Source organism: Hyperolius riggenbachi, chromosome 12, assembly GCF_040937935.1.
Source record: "Hyperolius riggenbachi isolate aHypRig1 chromosome 12, aHypRig1.pri, whole genome shotgun sequence".
Classification (NCBI taxonomy): Eukaryota; Metazoa; Chordata; class Amphibia; order Anura; family Hyperoliidae; genus Hyperolius; species Hyperolius riggenbachi.
The window spans coordinates 234407220-234429178 of NC_090657.1; the positions used below are offsets into that span (position 1 = coordinate 234407220).

The 21959-nt window shown below is 47.3% G+C and overlaps 1 protein-coding gene across 3 annotated transcripts in view; it reads left to right on the forward strand.

Moving 5' to 3' along the window:
- The window catches only part of ABCA5 (ATP binding cassette subfamily A member 5), a 230244-nt gene that overhangs the window by 38411 nt on the left and 169874 nt on the right, over nucleotides 1-21959 (forward strand). For 2 of the 3 annotated variants that reach the window (XM_068263315.1, XM_068263316.1), the window contains exons 2-3: nucleotides 1361-1473; nucleotides 14427-14625. In XM_068263315.1, coding sequence (XP_068119416.1) covers nucleotides 1372-1473; nucleotides 14427-14625 — 301 coding nt within the window. In that variant the 5' untranslated portion in view covers nucleotides 1361-1371. Of the gene's footprint in view, nucleotides 1-1360; nucleotides 1474-14426; nucleotides 14626-21959 lie in introns of those variants that run through there. The other variant, XM_068263317.1, reaches the window with a different exon arrangement.

Sequence of the window (21959 nt, forward strand, 5' to 3'; positions counted from 1 at the left end):
CCCACTAATGGTACAATCTTAGTTGTACCAATCTTACCCATTTAATGAAACACACTGCCTTAACCTCCCCGGCGTTCTATTAAGATCGCCAGGGCAGCTGCGGGAGGGTTTTTTTTTTTAAATAAAAATAAAACTATTTCATGCAGCCAACTGAAAGTTGGCTGCATGAAAGCCCACTAGAGGGCGCTCCGGAGGCGTTCTTCTGATCGCCTCCGGCAAGCATAAGTAACAAGGAAGGCTGCAATGAGCAGCCTTCCTTGTTTGGCTTTCCTCGTCGCCATGGCGACGAGCGGAGTGACGTCCTGACGTCAGCCGCCTCCGATCCAGCCCTTAGCGCTGGCCGGAACTATTTGTTCCGGCTGCGCAGGGCTCAGGCGGCTGGGGGGACCCTCTTTCGCCGCTGCTCGCGGCGGATCGCCGCAGAGCGGCGGCGATCAGGCAGCACACGCGGCTGGCAAAGTGCCGGCTGCGTGTGCTGCTTTTTATTTCATTAAAATCGGCCCAGCAGGGCCTGAGCGGCGACCTCTGGTGGTAATGGACGAGCTGAGCTCGTCCATACCGCTAAGGTGGTTAAAGAGAAACTGTCGCGAAAATCTTAAAATTTAATACCCATACAAATAAGAAGTACATTTCTTCCAGAGTAAAATAAACCATACCATACTTTTCCTCCTATGTTGACATTACTTAGAGTAAGTAGTAGAAATCTCACATTACCGACAGGTTTTGGGTTAGTCCATCTCTTCATGGGGGATTCTCAGCATGGCCTTTATTCTTTATAAAGACATTCCCTGAAAAAGATTTATACAAAGATGCTGGCCAGCTTCCCTGCTCACTGTACACTTTTTTTTGGCAGTTGGACGGAGCAACTGCCATTCACTTAGTGCTTTTAAAAATAAAAAAAACCCTGAGAACCCCCCCCCCCCCCTCCCCCATAAAAAGATGGACTAGCCCAAAACCTGTCGGAAATGTCAGATTTCTACTACCTACTGTAAGTGACAGCAACATAGGAGGAAAAGTAATTTATGGCTCATTTTACCCTGGAAGAAACATGCTTCTTATTTGTATATATTTACATGTATTTTAAGATTTTCGCGACCGATGTCCTTTTAAGTATCCATTCCAAGTATATTTACTCAGTTTACCCTTCTTCTACATAGATGTGGTAACCTTGTACAATCAAGATTGTATCATCAGTGGGCACCTTAACTGTCCGACTCTGAAAAGTTTATTTCTGTCTATACATTTTTGTGTTCAGATAATCTGATTTCCATAGATGTGCAGCTTGTTGTATGAGATTTCTGCAGCCGTCAATGTATGGATCAGAATACTAACGAAGCTGTAATGTCCATCTGTGTTACAGGAGTCGGCAGCATGGCCTCCGATATTAAAGACATCGGCGTGTGGGCGCAGACCAGAATCCTTCTCTACAAGAACTACCTCGTCAAATGCCGGACGAAGCGGGAAACTGCGCAGGTGGGTCCCTAGGGTGGCTTTGCTTTACACAACCTACATTTTTTTTTTTAAATCTTCTGTATAAAACTTTATTTAAAAGCAAATGCCGTATGACATGGGGATAGGGAGAAGGTGTATTTTGGCCTCTAGGAACCGACAAAGTGCAAATAAAGTCTGGACACAGTCTATGATTCACCAACACCAGTGTTTGTTGTTGCTGTGCAGATAATTTACATTATGAGCTGAAAACGGGCGCCAATTTATGAAACAAAAACATTGCCGCTAGATGGACTATTAATTCTGATACCTTTTTATAAACGTATAGTTAGTTTAGTCCAGACATGTTTCCCCCATGAGCTCTGATTTTAGGCTGAGCTAATGAGCTTGTTTCTATATCCGGTATGGGCAAACTTGGCCCTCCAGCTGTTATGGAACTACAAATCCCACAATGCACTTGCCTTTAAGAGTCATGACTGTGGCTGTCAGTCTCCTGCAATGCATTGTGGGACTTGTAGTTCCATAACAGCTGGAGGACCAAGTTTGCCCATGCCTGTTCTACACTCTTTACTGTGCATACAGTTGAGAATTTTAAATAGATGGCATTACTTGTGGACAAAAGCAAGTCCCCTGAGCTTACAGAACAGCACTGCTAGGAGTTGTAATTGCTTGGAAATACTGTAGTACATACTGTAAATTAATTTGTACTTGTTTTGGGAGGGAAAAAAATAAGCCCTTCTGTGGATATGTAGAGCTGTACAGGTACTGCATTTTGCAGACTAAACAAACATTAATTTCTTAGCGCAGATAGGACATTGACTATGTTCACTTTAAAGAGAGTCTGAAGCGAGAATAGATCTCGCTTCAGACCTCATAGCTAGCAGGGGCATGCGTGCCCCTGCTAAAACGCCGCTATAGCGCGGCTTAACGGGGGTCCCTGTCCCCCCAAACCCCCTCCGAGCAGCGGGGGAGCGCTTCCTGGTTGGGGCAGGGCTAACCGCCGCAGCCCTGCCCCATGCGCGTCTGTCAGACGCGTACCTCCGCCTCTCCCCCGCCCCTCTCAGTCTTCCTTCACTGAGAGGGGCGGGGGAGAGGCGGCGATGCGCGTCTGATAGACGCGACTGGAGGCAGGGCTGCAGCAGTTAGCCCTGCCTCCAGGAAGATCAGCTCCAGCTACCTTTTTCCGACCCAGGTTTGCGGGGGGTGGGTTGGGGGTGAAGGGACCCCCGTTAAGCCGCGGGATAGCGGCGTTTTAGCAGGGGCACACGTGCCCCTGCTATATATAAGACCTGAAGCGAGATTTAGTCTCGCTTCAGTGTCTCTTTAAATACCAGTTGGATAGCTACTGTGTGGTTCAGTGTGAAGTTGGCCATACATGTGTCAATATTCCTGTCAGATGGCTGTAGTGAAACGTGTCAGTAGCAGCTGCACAGCTTTGCACAGTATTGGGGTTCAGTGTTTGTAGGGGTAGCAAACCTCTTATTTATTTATTTATTTATTATTATAATTATTATTATTTATTTATTGTATTTATAAAGCGCCAACATATTACGCAGCGCTGAACATTAGTTTAGGTTACAGACAATATTTAGGGTGACATACAGCAATATGACAATACAGGAATACAAGAAAACCAGATCACACAGCACAGTATGAGTACAAGGTAATGCTTAGTCACTGGATGGGAGCATGGAGATCACACAGCACAGTATGAGTACAAGGTAATGCTTAGTCACTGGATGGGAGCATGGAGATCACACAGCACAGTATGAGTACAAGGTAATGCTTAGTCACTGGAGGGGAGCATGGAGATCACACAGCACAGTATGAGTACAAGGTAATGCTTAGTCACTGGATGGAGCATGGAGATCCCACAGCACAGTATGAGTACAAGGTAATGCTTAGTCACTGGATGGGGAGCATGGAGATCACACAGCACAGTATGAGTATCAGGTAATGCTTAGTCACTGGAGGGGAGCATGGAGATCACACAGCACAGTATGAGTACAAGGCAATGCTTAGTCAGTCACTGGATGGGAGCATGGAGATCACACAGCACAGTATGAGTACAAGGTAATGCTTAGTCACTGGAGGGGAGCATGGAGATCACACAGCACAGTATGAGTACAAGGTAATGCTTAGTCACTGGAGGGGAGCATGGAGATCACACAGCACAGTATGAGTACAAGGTAATGCTTAGTCACTGGATGGGAGCATGGAGATCACACAGCACAGTATGAGTACAAGGTAATGCTTAGTCACTGGATGGAGCATGGAGATCACACAGCACAGTATGAGTATCAGGTAATGCTTAGTCACTGGATGGGAACATGGAGATCACACAGCACAGTATGAGTACAAGGTAATGCTTAGTCACTGGATGGAGCATGGAGATCACACAGCACAGTATGAGTACAAGGTAATGCTCAGTCACTGGATGGAGCATGGAGATCACACAGCACAGTATGAGTACAAGGTAATGCTTAGTCACTGGAGGGGAGCATGGAGATTAGGCAAGTCAGGTTCACTCAGATGCATAGGATAGGTGCACAGTAATGGAGGTGCATGATTAGGTAGGACACAAAAGGAGGAGGCCCCTGCCCAAAGGCTTACAATCTAGAGGGAGAGGTAAAGACACGGAAGGTAGGGGACCAGAGTTCAGCTGTGGGTTTAGAGCAATTGTGAGGGATGGTAGGCCAGAGTGAAAAGGTGAGTTTTGAGGGCTTTCTTGAAGATGTTGAAGGAGGGGGCTGCCCTAATGGGTGGAGGTAGGGAGTTCCATAGTGTTGGAGCAGCTCTTGAGAAGTCCTGGAGGCGTGCATGGGACTGGGTGATGCGGGGGGCGGTTAGGCGAAGTTCATTGGAAGAGCGGAGTGAGCGGCTAGGTGTGTACCTCTGAGTAAGATCGGAAATGTAGGTTGGACAGGTTTTGTGGACAGATTTGTAGGTCAGACACAGTATCTTGAATCTGATTCTGGACTGGATAGGAAGCCAGTGGAGGGATTCTAGGAGGGGATCTGCCGTGGTGGAGCGATGGGAGCAGTGGATAATTCTGGCTGCAGCATTCATGATGGACTGCAGTGGGGCTGTTCGGGTCATAGGGAGACCAGACAGCAGGGCATTGCAGTAGTCAAGGCGGGAAATTATGAGGGCATGGATGAGGAGTTTGGTGGTGGCAGAGGTCAGGAAAGGGCGAATCTTACAGATGTTACGAAGGTGGAAGTTGCAGGACTTTGTGAGGATTTGGATGTGGTAAGTGAAGGAGAGTGCGGAGTCCAGGGTGACACCCAGACAGCGGGCTTGAGAGGTAGGGCGAATGGTAGTGGTGGATATGTCAGGGGTGTAGAGGTAGATCTGGGTGTCATCTGTCTTCTGCTGAAACGTGGTGAAGGGGGAGTAGCATGAAGCGGTAAGTCCACCACTACTCCCAAACTGATAGTGATGGCTTGCTGGACTGGGCTACTCTCCTTTTAAGAGTACAGACATTTAAAGGATACACGAGGAGAGCCATTGACACAAATATCTAGGCTGTGTTCCTTTCCTTCTTTCTCTGTCTGAAAGAGTTAAACATCAGGTCTGCAAGTGACAGTTTCTCTCCAGTTGGGACTAAGTTGTACTATAGCGAAATCCTCACAACGCAATATCCGCCATAAAACACTTTCCTGACAGAGAACAGATTATTATTATTATTATTATTATTAATAATCATTTATAAAGTGCCAACATATTACACAGCGCTGGACAATAAATAAGAATACATACAATGTAAATAAGGGGTGACAGACAGAGAGGTAGCAAACGGTTATACAACATGGCACAAGGTTATACATGCAAACAGTATGAAATGCATGATCATGTGATCAAGCAATTTAATAAAGACTCAGCAATTCAAGTCAGAGTTAGTCCATGGGAAGGGTGTCATAACTGAGGTTGCAAGATCAAGAAGGACACATGGGGGGGGGGGGGGGATCCTGCGAAAGGCTTATGCCGGGAATATATACGCTACGTTTGTACCGCTCGATTATGCCACCGGATCGATTCCCGCTTATCCCCGCGGGCGATTCTCTTATCTTCTGCTCGTTTTCCTTATCTTTTTCCATTGTCCCGCCTGCTGTATCGAGCCTGGAATTGATCCGGCGGGTGATTGGACATGTCGGAAATTATCAATCGAGCAGGACCGTGTATTCCCAGCAGGACAATCCAAAGGGTGGGGGAGGGACACATAAGAGAGGGCTTTGAAAAAGGTGCTCAGCTGAGAGAGTGAGTGTGGAAGATGGTGGGGGGGGGGGGGGGGGGAGTAGGCCAATTTAAAGAAATGTGTTTTGAGGACTTGCTTGAAAGTGTTGATGGAAGGTGCGAGTCTGAGGGGGAGCGGAAGGGAGTTACTTAGGGTGGGGGAGAAGTCTTGTAGGTGTGTATGGGAGTGAGAAATGCGTGGGGGTATCAGGCGGAGATCATTGGAGGAGGACCGGAAGAGGCGGGCAGGTATATATCTGTGGACAAGCTCAGAGATGTAGGTCGGGCAGGTCTTGTGCACAGATTTGTAGGCGGAGATCATTGGAGGACCGGAGGGGAGAGCAGGTATATATCTGTGGACGAGCTCAGAGATGTAGGTCGGGCAGGTCTTGTGCACAGATTTGTAGGCGGAAATCATTTTTGGACCGGAGGAGGCGGGCCGGTATATATCTGACGAGCTCAGAAATGTAGGTTGGGCAGGTCTTGTGCACAGATTTGTAGGCGGAGATCATTGGAGGACCGGAGGGGGCGGGCAGGTATATATCTGTTGACGAGCTCAGATATGTAGGTCGGGCAGGTCTTGTGCACAGATTTGTAAGCGGAGATCATTGGAGGACCGGAGGGGGCGGACAGCTATATATCTGTTGACAAGCTAAGAGATGTAGGTTGGGCAGGTCTTGTGCACAGATTTGTAGGCGGAGATCATTGGAGGACCGGAAGGGGCGGGCAGGTATATATCTGTTGACGAGCTCAGATATGTAGGTTGGGTAGGTCTTGTGCAGAGATTTGTAGGCGAAGATAATTGGAGGGGGCGGGCAGGTATATATATCTGTTGACGAGCTCAGAGATGTAGGCTGGGCAGGTCTTGTGCAGAGATTTGTAGGCGGAGATCATTGGAGGAGGAATGGAGGGAGCGGGCAGCTATATATCAGTTGACGAGCTCAGAGATGTAGGTATGGCAGGTCTTGTGCACAGATTTGTAGGCGGAGATCATTGGAGGAGGAATGGAGGGGGCGGGCAGCTATATATCAGTTGACGAGCTCAGAGATGTAGGTATGGCAGGTCTTGTGCACAGATTTGTAGGCCAGGCACAGAATTTTAACTGATCCTGAAGCAGATAGGGAGGCAGCGTCAGGCTTCACAGAGGGGAGAAGTGGAAGCAGAGCGGTGGAAAGAATGGATGAGTCTACCTGCTGCATTCATGACTGATTGAAGGGGGGGGGGGTGCAATGCATTTCAAGGGGAGGCCAGACAGTAGTGCATTGCAGTAGTCAAGGCGGGAGATGAGGGCATGGATGAGAAGCTTGGTATTTTATTTATTTAAGTATTTATATAGCGCCAACATATTACGCAGCGCTGTACAGAGTATATATTGTCTCTTCATTAACTGTCTCTCAGAGGGGCTCACAATCTAGTCCCTACCATAGTCACATGTCTATGCATGTATCGTGTAGTGCATGTATCCTAGTCTAGGGCCAATTTAGGGGGAAGCCAATGAACTTATCTGTATGTTTTTGGGATGTGGGAGGAAACCGGAGTGCCCGGGGGAAACCCACGCAGGCATGGGGAAAACATACAAACTCCTTGCAGATGTTGACCTTGCTGGGATTCGAACCAGGAATCCAGTGTTGCAAGGCAAGAGCGCTAACCACTATGCCACCGTGCTGGGGTAGTGTCTGGGGTCAGAAAGGGGCGGATTTTGGAGATGTTGCGGAGGTGGAAGTTGCAGACTCAGGTAACATTTTGGATGTGTGGGGTGAAGGAGAGTCTAGAGTGACACCCAAGCAGCGGGCCTGGGAGGTAGGGTGGTAGTAATATGAATATCCGAGACTGGTGGTGCAGCACGGGGTGGGAAAATTCAGTTTTATCCCAAGTGAAAGTGAACCTCCAGACTAAAAATGTACTCAGCAGCACTGAAAAGGCTTGGTGTTTAACAGTTTCACAGCATCAGAATTTTGTTTTTCTTACCCAAGCCTCATTTTTGGCTACAGAGAAGCTAAGCTCCGCCCCATCAAAGAAATTTGCCCGGGCATTTCTCCTCTGATGCTGTGCAAAGCATGAGGGTATTTCTGATGATGTTGTTTTCCTTCTGCTGTTTTTGTGCAATTTTTTTTTTTTTTTTTTTTTTTTTTTTTTTTAATTTTTAATTTGAGATTTGAAGGGAGGGGTGATTAGGACACCGGACAGTTGGAACTGTGTCTCATGCTCCCTGTCACCACCTTTCAACCAAAAAGATGGCTGCCCCCATGAAATCACAAACATTTGCCTGTTCTTTTAAAACCGGGTGGGTAAGAGAGTATATTGCCTAACTATTTTAACTAACATAACTAATGTAACTTAATGACAGTATGTGTGATTAGTGAAGTTCACCTTCCTTAAAGCTTCAGGAACCTATCTGAGATCCAGGGGGAGAAAGAGGCAGGAGGAGAGCTTGTCTATGGTGGAGATCGGGGTGTGGAGATAGATTTGTTTATCATTGGCATAGAAGTGGTATTTGAAGCCCAGAGAGGAGAGAACTTCTGAGTTTGGAAATCAACAAAAAATGGCCAATAGTTCATATATTTTAGATTATGGGACACTGAAAGGCTGTATCAGTCATATGTGACAATACTACATTAAATCTATTTCTTTCTTATTTCAGCAGATATATACAGAAAATAGTCATTTTTAGGAGTAGGAGGATGGATACAGTTGTTCATCTCATCAATTGGGATTTCACCTCGGGGTCACTTTAAGTACAGAGGCGGGACTCCAGCATCTCTCGGAAACACATTGCATCACAGATACACATATAGTGATTACAGCCATGAGAGGATATCGTAACGGTAATCACACACTGCTACAGATAGCATCGTACATTATCTCCGAGGACATCGGAATCAAGAAATAGCCGAAGGAAAGGGGAAATAAGAAAAATATATGGGAGGAAAGATCTCTGTAATGTCCCCCCCCCCCCCCCCCCCCTTCCTTCCCTGGCCGTTCCTAAAGCCAAATTCCTGACGTACAGCACACAAGGCCCCATCTAATTCTCCAATTCACTATTTCCCCTAAATTCTCTCCTAGGAGATACTTTTTCATCTTCTGCCTATAAAATAGCTTTTTCAAATGTACAAGTACCAAAAAGTAGGTGAAAGTCACAATGATTCGGAGTACAGCATTTTCTTGCTTGCTGGTGGCTTATAGTGGACCTGAACTCTTGCACAGGGCAGAATGAAAGCGTAGAGAAATGTCCCCTGTACAGTGCTGTCCATAGCAAATTTTGACTTAAAGAGGAACTCCAGTGGAAATAGTGTAATAAAAAAAGTGCTTCATTTTTACAATAATTATGTATAAATGATTTAGTCAGTGTTTGTCCCTTGTAATATCTTTCCTCTCCCTGATTTACATTCTGACATTTATCACATGGTGATTTTTTTTTTTTACTGCTGGCAGGTGATGTCAGTGGAAGGAGATGCTGCTTGCTTTTTTGGTAGTTGGAAACAGCTGTAAAATGCTGTTATTTCCCATAATGCAACGAGGTTCACAGACAGGAAACTGCCAGGACCATGGTCCTCACAGTATCCTGTGGGAGGGGTTTCACCACAATATCAGCCATACAGCGCCCCCTGATGATCCGTTTCTGAAAAGGAATGGATTTCTCATGGGAAAGGGGGTACCAGCTACTGATTGGGATGGAGTTCAATTCTTGGTCATGGTTTCTTTTTAAAGTTACTTTTACTCAACCAGCAAGTTATTTTTTGATGAGAAATGCCATAGGTGTCTCCCAAAAGATAATAAGATGATTTACAAGCTGCATTGGTTTGGGGTAAAACATTTCTGCACTGGAGGCGTGATGCTGGCTGCGCTGTGTGGCCGGAGTCTCTACATGGCAGGACTGGCTGGACTGTATTAAGCAGGCAGATGAGACAGGTTACATTTGTTGCACAGCCTGTTATTGGCTTCTGCAGGCAGCTCCTTTGCTGTTTATGTTGCAGTCACATTATGTATTCAGTATGCAGCCATATTTAGCTCTCACCAGCCCCCTCCACAGAGCACAGTATCAGTTACCTTTGCCTGGCCTCTGGCTGGAGAGGAGTACACTAGCTCATGTTACAGCAGAGACAGCGTACCCTCCATTCTGTGCATCACAGAGGAGAGCTACAACTGTCAGTCATCCAACTGTCATCCCAGTGTACCACCTATTCAGTGCATCACAGAGGAGAGCTACAACTGTCATCCCAGTGTACCCTCCATTCTGTGCATCACAGAGGAGAGCTACAACTGTCAGTCATCCAACTGTCATCTCAGCATATCACCCATTCTGTGCATTACCGAGGAGAGCTACAACTGTCAGTCATCCAACTGTCATCCCAGTGTACCACCCATTCTGTGCATCACAGAGGAGAGCTACAACTGTCAGTCATCCAACTGTCATCCCAGTGTACCACCTATTCTGTGCATCACAGAGGAGAGCTACAACTGTCAGTCATCCAACTGTCATCCCAGTGTACCCTCCATTCTGTGCATCAGAGGAGAGCTACAACTGTCAGTCATCCAACTGTCATCTCAGCATATCCCCCATTCTGTGCATCACAGAGGAGAGCTACAACTGTCAGTCATCCAACTGTCATCTCAGCATATCACCCATTCTGTGCATTACCGAGGAGAGCTACAACTGTCAGTCATCCAACTGTCATCCCAGTGTACCCTCCATTCTGTGCATTACAGAGGAGAGCTGCAACTGTCAGTCATCCAACTGTCATCCTAGTGTACTCTCCATTCTGTGCATTACAGAGGAGAACTGCAACTTTCAGTCATCCAACTGTCATCCCAGTGTACCACCCATTCTGTGCATCACAGAGGAGAGCTACAACTGTCAGTCATCCAACTGTCATCCCAGTGTACCCTCCATTCTGTGCATCACAGAGGAGAGCTACAACTGTCATCCCAGTGCACCCTCCATTCTGTGCATCACAGAGGAGAGCTACAACTGTCAGTCATCCAACTGTCATCCCAGTGTACCCTCCATTCTGTGCATCACAGAGGAGAGCTACAACTGTCAACCCAGTGTACCCTCCATTCTGTGCATCACAGAGGAGAGCTACAACTGTCATCCCAGTGTACCCTCCATTCTGTGCATTACAGAGGAGAGCTACAACTGTCAGTCATCCAACTGTCATCCCGGTGTACCCTCCATTCTGTGCATTACAGAGGAGAGCTGCAACTGTCAGTCATCCAACTGTCATCCCAGTGTACCCTCCATTCTGTGCATTACAGAGGAGAGCTGCAACTGTCAGTCATCCAACTGTCATCCCAGTGTACCCTCCATTCTGTGCATCACAGAGGAGAGCTACAACTGTCAGTCATCCAACTGTCATCCCAGTGTACCCTCCATTCTGTGCATCCAAGAGGAGATCTACAACTGTCAGTCATCCAACTGTCATCTCAGCATATTACCCATTCTGTGCATCACCGAGGAGAGCTACAACTGTCAGTCATCCAACTGTCATCCCAGTGTACCCTCCATTCTGTGCATCACAGAGGAGAGCTACAACTGTCAGTCATCCAACTGTCATCCCAGTGTAATGCCCATTCTGTGCATCATAGAGGAGAACTGCAACTGTCAGTCATCCAACTGTCATCCCAGTGTACCCTCCATTCTGTGCATCACAGAGGAGAGCTACAACTGTCAGTCATCCAACTGTCATCCCAGTGTACCCTCCATTCTGTGCATCACAGAGGAGAGCTACAACTGTCAGTCATCCAACTGTCATCCCAGTGTAATGCCCATTCTGTGCATCATAGAGGAGAACTGCAACTGTCAGTCATCCAACTGTCATCCCAGTGTACCCTCCATTCTGTGCATCATAGAGGAGAACTGCAACTGTCAGTCATCCAACTGTCATCCCAGTGTACCCTCCATTCTGTGCATCACAGAGGAGAGCTACAACTGTCAGTCATCCAACTGTCAGCATATCACCCATTCTGTGCATCACAGAGGAGAGCTACAACTGTCAGTCATCTAGCTGTCATCCCAGTGTACCACATATTCTGTGCATCACAGAGAGCTGCAACTGTCAGATATCCAACTGTCATCTCAGCATATCGTCCATTCTGTCATCAGAGGAGAGCTACAACTATCACAGTTACCAAACTGTCATCCCAGTTTAATGCCCATTCTGTACATCATTGAGGAGAGCTACAACTGCCAGTTACCCAACTGTCAGCTCAGCGCACCGCCCCTTCTGTGCATCATAGAGAGCTGCAACTGTCACAGTTACCCAACTGTCATCCCATTGTATCGTCCATTCTGTGCATCACAAAGCTACAACTGTCTGTCACCCAACTGTCATCCGAGCATCACACATGCCCCCTGCTGGTTACTTGGTGACATCATTCCCTGATGTTTGCTCCAGCACAGAGGCTCAGTGTGATAGGTTATCAGTGAGTAGGTAGTTGTTGCTGCAGCTGACAAAGCAGTCACTTACCTCCTGCTTGCCCATGTGACTAAGGTGGGCGTGGTTCAGGCTTGCAGAAAGTACTCAGGAGGTAGGATCTGTAACTCGGTGCCCCGAGTATTTTAATTTTTTTACTTATCAAACTGCATAACGCATTAAAAATATTTTGTTACATATATATTAGTATTTATATAGTACTGGCACTGTTGCACAGAGGACATAATTATGTCACTGACTGTCCTCAGAGGAGCTTACACTCTAATCCTAACATAGTCATAGTGTAATGTCCTACCATATTATTATGTATTTATATAGCACTGACATCTTCTGCAGCACATTACACAGTACATAGTCATGTCACTACACTGACTGTCCTCAGAGAAGCTCACAATCTGCTATAGCCATGTGCCCATTGTAGTCTAGGGCAGTTAACTTATCTGTATGCTTTTGGGATGTGGGCGATAACTGGAGTGCCCGGAGGAAACCCACGCAGACACGAAGTAAACCTGACTGGAATTCAAACCAGTGACCCAGTGCTGCAAGGCGGGAGTGCATATTAAAAATTCTCTGAAGAAAACGACTTTTGTGGTCCCAAAATAATCCCTCCCCTTGGGAATCCTTCTATGCAGGCCCCACCCACCACTGAGATGTGGGAGTAATGGTGAATATGTAATGTAAGCACGCCTATGTGTACACAGAGCCGGCTCTATCATGAAGCAAGGTGAAACATTTGCATCAGGCACAGAGATTACAGGGGCAGTATGTTTGTACTGTGTTACACTTACAGCATGCAGTCAGAGTAGGAGGAGATGTGAGAGGAGAGCGAGGTGAAGAGGTCATCATTGGGGAAAAGCAGCTTGTTGTGCTGTGTGAGGTGTCTGACAGTGAGTGAGGAGGGGGGAGGGAGGAGAGCAGCACTGGGGAAAAGCAGCTTGTTGTGCTGTGTGAGGAGTCTTGACAGTGAGTGAGGAGGGGGAGGCAGGAGAGCAGCATTGGGGAAAATCAGCTTGTTGTGCTGTGTGAGGAGTCTGACTGAGTAAGGAGGGGGGAGGCAGGAGAGCATCGTTGGGGAAAAGCAGCTTGTTGTGTTGTGTGAGGAGTCTGACAGTGAGTGAGGAGGGGGGAGGCAGGAGAGCAGCATTGGGGAAAAGCAGCTTGCTGTGCTGTATGAGGAGTCTGACAGTGAGTGAGGGGGAGGCAGGAGAGCAGCATTAGGGAAAAGCAGCTTGTTGTGCTGTGTGAGGAGTCTGACAGTGAGTGAGGAGGGGGGGGGAGGCAGGAGAGCAGCATTGGGGAAAAGCAGCTTGTTGTGCTGTGTGAGGAGTCTGACAGTGAGTGAGGAGGCAGGAGAGCAGCATTGGGGAGAAGGAGCTTGTAGTGCTGTGTGAGGAGTCTGACAGTGAGTGAGGAGGGGGAGGCAGGAGAGCAGCATTGGGGAAAAGCAGCTTGTTGTGCTGTGTGAGGAGTCTGACAGTGAGTGAGGAGGGGGGGGGGGGGGAGGCAGGAGAGCAGCATTGGGGAAAAGCAGCTTGTTGTGCTGTGTGAGGAGTCTGACAGTGAGTGAGGAGGGGGGAGGCAGGAGAGCAGCATTGGGGAGAAGGAGCTTGTAGTGCTGTGTGAGGAGTCTGACAGTGAGTGAGGAGGGGGAGGCAGGAGAGCAGCATTGGGGAAAAGCAGCTTGTGCTGTGTGAGGAGTCTGACAGTAAGTGAGGAGGGGGGAGGTAGGAGAGCAGCATTGGGGAAAAGCAGCTTGTTGTGCTGTGTGAGGAGTCTGACAGTGAGTGAGGAGGGGGGAGGCAGGAGAGCAGCATTGGGGAGAAGGAGCTTGTAGTGCTGTGTGAGGAGTCTGACAGTGAGTGAGGAGGGGGAGGCAGGAGAGCAGCATTGGGGAAAAGCAGCTTGTTGTGCTGTGTGAGGAGTCTGACAGTAAGTGAGGAGGGAGGAGAGCAGCAGTGTTTCATTTGACTTGCACAGCAGAAGGGAGGAGGTGGCACTGCTGTCCTGACTGAGGAGGAATGGAGTGGCTGAGGGTGAGCAGTGTGTTTGTCACATACTCGCAGCCAGCCAGTGGGCTATTGTGTTGAGCTGCAGCATGTCATGTCTCAGGTTGTTGCCTATGCTCCCTTGCTGACTGAGAACATTAAATGAAGCAGAGTAAATTGTTGGGTGCTGTGCGATCATTCCAAATCGAGGGGGGGGGGGGGGGGACAGAAAAAAGTCTAGAGCCGGCCCTGTGTGTATGTGATGCGGATGGTGCCCGTATGGCTCGATGTCTAACCCGCCTGTGTCCTTTACCTCCGGCAGGAAATCTTCTATCCGATCATCTGGTCGCTGATCTGGCTGATGCTGGTGCTGATAATGCCCAGCAAGCTCTACGATGCATCGCCAAACAACGTGCTTTCTGAACACGACGTCGCCGAGCTGCCCACCATCGGTTACGCACCTGCCACCAATGCCACGGACAACATCATGGCGCTGGCCAAGCACAACTGTCTCCAATTAGGTAAGCTTGCCCTGCCAGACGCCACACCCTTTCCTGGCAGCAATCGGGGAGGGGAGGGGAGAGTTAAACACCTGATACTCTGGTGTTTAAATACAACAAATGTGTGTCCTCCACCTTTGAGTCCATTGCTCCTCTGCGCACCAAATATCTTACTCCACACCATCATGCACAGTGGTTTGATAACGCTATAAAAGAGCTGAAAAGACAAGGCCGAAAACTTGAGAGACTGTGGCGCAAATCTCAGTCCCCAGAAGACAAACATGCCTTAATCCTCCACTTGAAGAGCTACCAAAAGGTAATCACGAGAAAAAAATCATCCTTTCTATCACAAGAGATTGCAAATGCAGTTAACAAACCAGCCCAACTGTTCCGCACAGTGGAAAAACTCTGCAACCCGGCATGTCAAAAACTTAACATCGAGTCTTCAAAGGACCTCTGTGACCAATTTGCCCATTTCTTCACAGACAAAGTCTCCGCTATAAGGTCCGCCATCCAACTTACAGCATCTGAGCCTAATATAGCGCCGAAGACCATTAGCAGAGACAATGTAACACCTTGGTCAAACTTCAAAGAAATTGATGAAGAAGTCACATCAAGCATCCTCCTTCACGTCCGCCTAACTACCTGTGACCTAGATCCTGGCCCAACACAGTTCATGTTGAACTGCCCCGACCTGTTCGTACCGGTATTCCTAAAAATTGTTAACTGTTCCTTAAAATCAGGGATATTTCCTGCTTTACTGAAGGAAGCAATCATCAGGCCTCTCCTCAAAAAACCCTCCCTGGACCCAGATGCAATGACCAGCTACAGACCTGTCTCTAACCTTCCCTTTCTGGGCAAGCTAATTGAAAAAGCTGTTTACCTCCAGCTAGAAGCCAAAATCCTACAAAACAACAGTTATGACCCATTCCAGTCTGACTTCAGGAAACACCACAGCACTGAAACTGCCCTCATCCAAATATGCAACCACCTGCTCATGGCAAGAGACAGAGGAGAGTGCTCCATCCTCATACTGCTAGACCTTTCTGCAGCCTTTGATACAGTTGACCATGACATCTTGATAAACAGGCTACAGGAATACTGCGGCATTGATGGCATAGTTCTTCAGTGGTTCCAATCCTTCTTAAGTGGCAGAACCCACAAAGTGTCTATGGGGCCCTTCCTGTCCACCCCTGTATCACTTAGGTATGGGGTGCCCCAGGGCTCAATCCTCTCTCCCCTGCTTTTCACGATTTACATGTTACCACTGGGAAAACTAATCCAAAAACATGGCCTGACATACCACTGCTATGCAGACGACACTCAACTATATCTTTCCTTCAAGCCTGGTGTGACAGACCCAACTCTAACTATAAACGCCTGCTTACGTGAACTACAGCAATGGATGAATGACAACTGGCTGAAACTAAATGCAGACAAAACTGAAGTCCTTCTGATAGGAGGGCAGAGCATGATAACAAAACAACTTAACTTGCAGTCTTCACCACTGGGAATAGGAGGCACGGATCTGCGCAGCTCTGATCATGTGCGTAGCCTGGGAGTTCTAATTGATTGGGATTTAAACTTTAGAACTCAAATCTCTGCTGTGGTGAAATCATCCTATTTTCACCTGAAGAACATTGCAAAAATCAAGCACCTCATACCCCCAGAAGATCTGCCAACCTTAGTCCACGCCTTCATCACATCTCGACTGGACTACTGCAATGCTCTCTACACTGGCCTTCCAAAAAAGGTCTTGTACCGACTACAGCTGATACAGAATACTGCTGCCAGACTGCTAACCAACCAACCCCGTCACTGCCACATAACGCCAGTCCTGCACTCCCTTCACTGGCTACCTATAGAATGGAGGGTCCTATTCAAGATCGGCCTACTGACATTTAAATCCCTGAATAATTTAGGCCCTGGATACATGAAAGATATGTTGCAGCTGCGTAGCAATCCCCGCATTCTCAGATCAACAGGTTCTAATAATCTAGTCATACCCAGAGTCCACTTGGAAACTTTTGGTCCCAGAGCCTTCTGTCATGCTGCCCCTACGTTTTGGAACTCCTTACCTCAACAGATCAGGACAGCTCCATCCCTGGACGTGTTTAAATCCAGACTGAAAACCCACCTGTTCAGTTTGGCATTTGCAGAAATATAACTTTTGTTGTGTGAATACTTCATCCTACTAATTACTGAATCTGAGAGAGCCTAAGCGCTTTGAGTCCTATGGGAGAAAAGCGCTATAGAAATGTTATTGTATTGTATTATTGTAGTTATACCTACCTCAGTAGCTGAGGGCTCTGCATGATGTAGAGGCTTATAGAGCTCACCGCTCCGTGGCAGGGATCTTGTCTTCTGCCATTGTTCCCAGATTCTGGTAACCTGCCATTTTAAAGCGGGACTGTCACCATAAAAAACAAATTTCAACAGCAACTGGTCTGAGTGTATTAAGTGATAAAGATGCTAATCCTGCATTCAAAACTTTCAAAACCTTTTTTTTTTGGCTGTTATGGTTTGGAGTGATCACATACCTTAGGAGCACTGGCCCTTTAATTGCCATTGCCAAACAGTTGCATGCTGCGGGGTCTTTTTATCTATAATGTATTCCTTCTCTTCCCTTTATTTCCCACTCCTTCTGATGATATAAGCCACAGTGCACTTCCTAGTAAAGACCTCAGTGGGAGTGTCTGAAGACTCTGGAAGGAGGGCGGGTAACAAATACACAATTAGCAAGAGGAGAAAAAAGAGTGAGGGAGGAAATGTCAGGATTAGCTTCATTCAAAGGTAACCAAGATGGAAACTGCCTAGAATAGGATTCTCTGCTTTTCCTTTATAAAATTCACAGGAATCATTACATGGACAGTGCAATACATCTGTTATGTAAGTAGAACTAGTGTTTATCGACTTATATATGTGTTTTTTATTTCTAGGTTTGCATGGGTGTCACTTGTTCTTTAAAGGATACCCGAACTGACATGTGACATGATGAGATGTGTATGTACAGTCCCTAGCACACAAATAACTAGGCTGTGTTCCTTTTTTTTCTTTCTCTGCCTGAAAGAGTTAAATATCTGGTATGTAAGTGGCTGACTCAGTCCTGACTCAGACAGGAAGTGACTACAGTGTGACCCTCACTGATAAGAAATTCCAACTATAAAAGAGAGCAAGAAAGAGATAAAAAAGGGGAATTTCTTATCAGTGAGGGTCACACTGTAGTCACTTTCTGTCTGAGTCAGGACTGAATCAGCCACTTACATACCTGATATTTAACTCTTTTTCAGGCAGAGAAAGAAGAAAAAGAACACAGCCTAGTTATTTGTGTGCTAGGCACTGTGCATACACATGTCTATCTCATTATGTCACATGTCAGTTCGGGTATCCTTTAACACCCAGTGAAATCCAAAACTGAATAAGGCAGATTCTCAAAGCTTGGCACGGTGATCCGTGTAAATTATTACCTGTAAATGTTCATGGTGCAGCTGTGCATCTATCCGTACAGTCGTCTGACCTCTATTGCCTTTTAGTTTCCTGTTAGCAGACTGAGAACTCAATCGCTCCTCACCTTCTTCCCGTGGAGCCCCGCCCCCTCATGTGGACACATGGCTTTCTATTCTACTGTGGGGATGCTGTGAAATGCAGTTTTGGGTGTCACTCCTGACTGACGCTCCAATAGGCTGAACCCCTCTTATATCTATATATTGCCGTATATAGGCATGTAACCCCACCCTCCCAGTGAAGCTTAGCCTAGGCTGATTAGTTGTGTCGGATTCTACTCCCAGAACATTTTGGGAGACCAGTTATTATTTTCACTGGCTTCAGAACTGGCAGTAAATAAACATTCTGCAGTGATCACCTGACAGCGCTAAAGATGTCACCACTAGGGATAAATGTCAGAATGTAAATCAGGGAGAGGAAAGCTTTTACAAGGGGCAAACGCTGACTAATCTATACATTAATATTGTAAAAATGTGTTTTAATGTTGTTGTTTTCACCCTAGTTCTGCTTTAAAGGATACCTTAGCGGTAATAAAAAAAAAACCCCAAAAATAAATTCCCGCTGTGTGTGTGGGGGGAGCTGCAGAAGCTCACCGCCCCTCCCGAGTTCTGGCGTCTCCCTCCATTGTCTGTTCTGATCCATGTAATCCTCTTCCTGGTCAGTGTCCTCCGACCTGAACATACTATGCTGTGCATGCGCAGAGACCGCACTCCTCGGCGACGCCCATATGACATAAGCGTGTTCACATGCACAGCTTAGTGTGTCCGGGTCACAGGGCACTGACCAGGAAGAAGAGTACATGAATCCGTGCCAGAGAAGGGAGGGAGACGCCGGAACACCGGAGCTGCGGTAAGCATCCATACGCACATTAGGTGTCCTTTTTTAAAAAATAATTACAGCTATAGTATCCTTTAATAAATGCCTGCTGGATTTACTAGCTCATGCTGCTTAAAGTGAACCAGAGGTGAGTGATATGGAGGCTGCCATATTGATTTCCTTTTAAACAATACCAGTTGCCTGGCAGTGCTGCTGATCTATTTGGCTGCAGTGGTGACTGAAGTACACCAGAAACAAGCATGTAGCGAATCTGTCAGATCTGATAATAATGTCATAGACCTCTGATCTGCTGCATGCTTGTTCAGGGGCTATGGCTGAAAGTATTAGAGGCAGAGGATCAGCAGGGCAGCCAGGCAACTAGTATTGCTTAACCTCCTTAGCGGTATGCCCGACACTGTGTCAGGCATACCGCTCTGTGGCCCCAGGAGTCCCCCATTATAAAATTATTGTCCCAAATAACTGTAAACCCTTTAGCTAGCACTAGGCTAGCTAGTACAAGTGTCGGGCACCTGCCGATCCCCCCCCGATACCCCCACTTATACATTACCCAGCCTGGATCCACCGATCACGCAGCCTCCCTGCACAGCTCCGATCTCTCTATGGGGAGGATCGGGTTTGCGCATGACGTCGGCGACGTCCTGTGCGATTCGCCCCATGGAGAAGACTGAAGCTGTCCGGGGAGGCTGCGCCGATCGCTGGATCCAGGGGGGGTAATGTATAAACGGGGGGATCGGAGGGTGCCCGACACCTGTACTAGCTAGCCTAGTGCTAGCTATAAGCTTTTCAGTCATTTGGGACTTGGGTCTTGGGATGTAACAAACCCTGAGCAGCGTAACGCTCAGGAGGTTAAAGGGAAATATATATGGCAGCCTCCGTATCACTCTCAACTCGGGTTCACTTTAATTAAAGGCTGTGTATTTCACAACCCCCAAAAACGTGCAGAGGTATTCCTCTTTATGTAGACCTGTGCATTATTTGCGGTACAGGCATTGGTACAGTGGTACAGCGATACAGTGCATTATTTGCGGTACAGGCATTGGTACAGTGGTACAGCGGTACAGTGCATTATTTGCGGTACAGGCATTGGTACAGCGGTACAGTGCATTATTTGCGGTACAGGCATTGGTACAGTGGTACAGCGGTACAGTGCATTATTTGCGGTACAAGCATTGGTACAGTGGTACAGCGATACAGTGCATTATTTGCGGTACAGGCATTGGTACAGCGGTACAGTGCATTATTTGCGGTACAGGCATTGGTACAGTGGTACAGCGGTACAGTGCATTATTAGCGGTACAGGCATTGGTATAGCGGTACAGTGCATTATTTGCGGTACAGGCATTGGTACAGTGGTACAGCGGTACAGTGCATTATTTGCGGTACAGGCAGTGGTACAGCGGTACAGTGCATTATTAGCGGTACAGGCATTGGTACAGCGGTACAGTGCATTATTAGCGGTACAGGCATTGGTACAGCGGTACAGTGCATTATTTGCGGTACAGGCATTGGTACAGCGGTGCAGTGCATTATTTGCGGTACAGGCAGTGGTACAGCGGTACAGTGCATTATTAGCGGTACAGGCATTGGTACAGCGGTACAGTGCATTATTAGCGGTACAGGCATTGGTACAGCGGTACAGTACATTATTTGCGGTACAGGCAGTGGTACAGCGGTACAGTGCATTATTAGTGGTACAGGCATTGGTACAGCGGTACAGTGCATTATTTGCGGTACAGGCAGTGGTACAGCGGTACAGTGCATTATTTGCGGTACAGGCAGTGGTACAACGGTACAGTGCATTATTAGCGGTACAGGCATTGGTACAGCGGTACAGTGCATTATTAGCGGTACAGGCATTGGTACAGCGGTACAGTGCATTATTTGCGGTACAGGCAGTGGTACAGCGGTACAGTGCATTGGTACAGCGGTACAGTGCATTATTAGCGGTACAGTGCATTGGTACGGTGGTACAGCGGTACAGTGCATTATTTGCGGTACAGGCATTGGTACAGTGGTACAGCGGTACAGTGCATTATTTGCAGTACAGGCATTGGTACGGTGGTACAGCGGTACAGTGCATTATTTGCGGTACAGGCAGTGGTACAGTGGTACAGCAGAACAGTGCATTATTTGCAGTACAGGCATTGGTACGGTGGTACAGCGGTACAGTGCATTATTTGCGGTACAGGCATTGGTACAGTGGTACAGCGGTACAGTGCATTATTTGCGGTACAGGCATTGGTACAGTGGTACAGCGGTACAGTGCATTATTTGCGGTACAGGCATTGGTACAGCGGTACAGTGCATTATTAGCGGTACAGTGCATTGGTACAGCGGTACAGTGCATTATTAGCGGTACAGTGCATTGGTACGGTGGTACAGCGGTACAGTGCATTATTTGCGGTACAGGCATTGGTACAGTGGTACAGCGGTACAGTGCATTATTTGCAGTACAGGCAGTGGTACAGCGGTACAGTGCATTATTAGCGGTACAGTGCATTGGTACAGCGGTACAGTGCATTATTAGCGGTACAGTGCATTGGTACGGTGGTACAGCGGTACAGTGCATTATTTGCGGTACAGGCATTGGTACAGTGGTACAGCGGTACAGTGCATTATTTGCGGTACAGGCATTGGTACAGTGGTACAGCGGTACAGTGCATTATTTGCAGTACAGGCATTGGTACAGTGGTACAGCGGTACAGTGCATTATTAGCGGTACAGTGCATTGGTACAGCGGTACAGTGCATTATTAGCGGTACAGTGCATTGGTACGGTGGTACAGCGGTACAGTGCATTATTTGCGGTACAGGCATTGGTACAGTGGTACAGCGGTACAGTGCATTATTTGCATACAGTACAGTGCATTATTTGCGGTACAGGCATTGGTACAGTGGTACAGCGGTACAGTGCATTATTTGCGGTACAGGCATTGGTACAGTGGTACAGCGGTACAGTGCATTATTTGCGGTACAGGCATTGGTACAGTGGTACAGCGGTACAGTGCATTATTT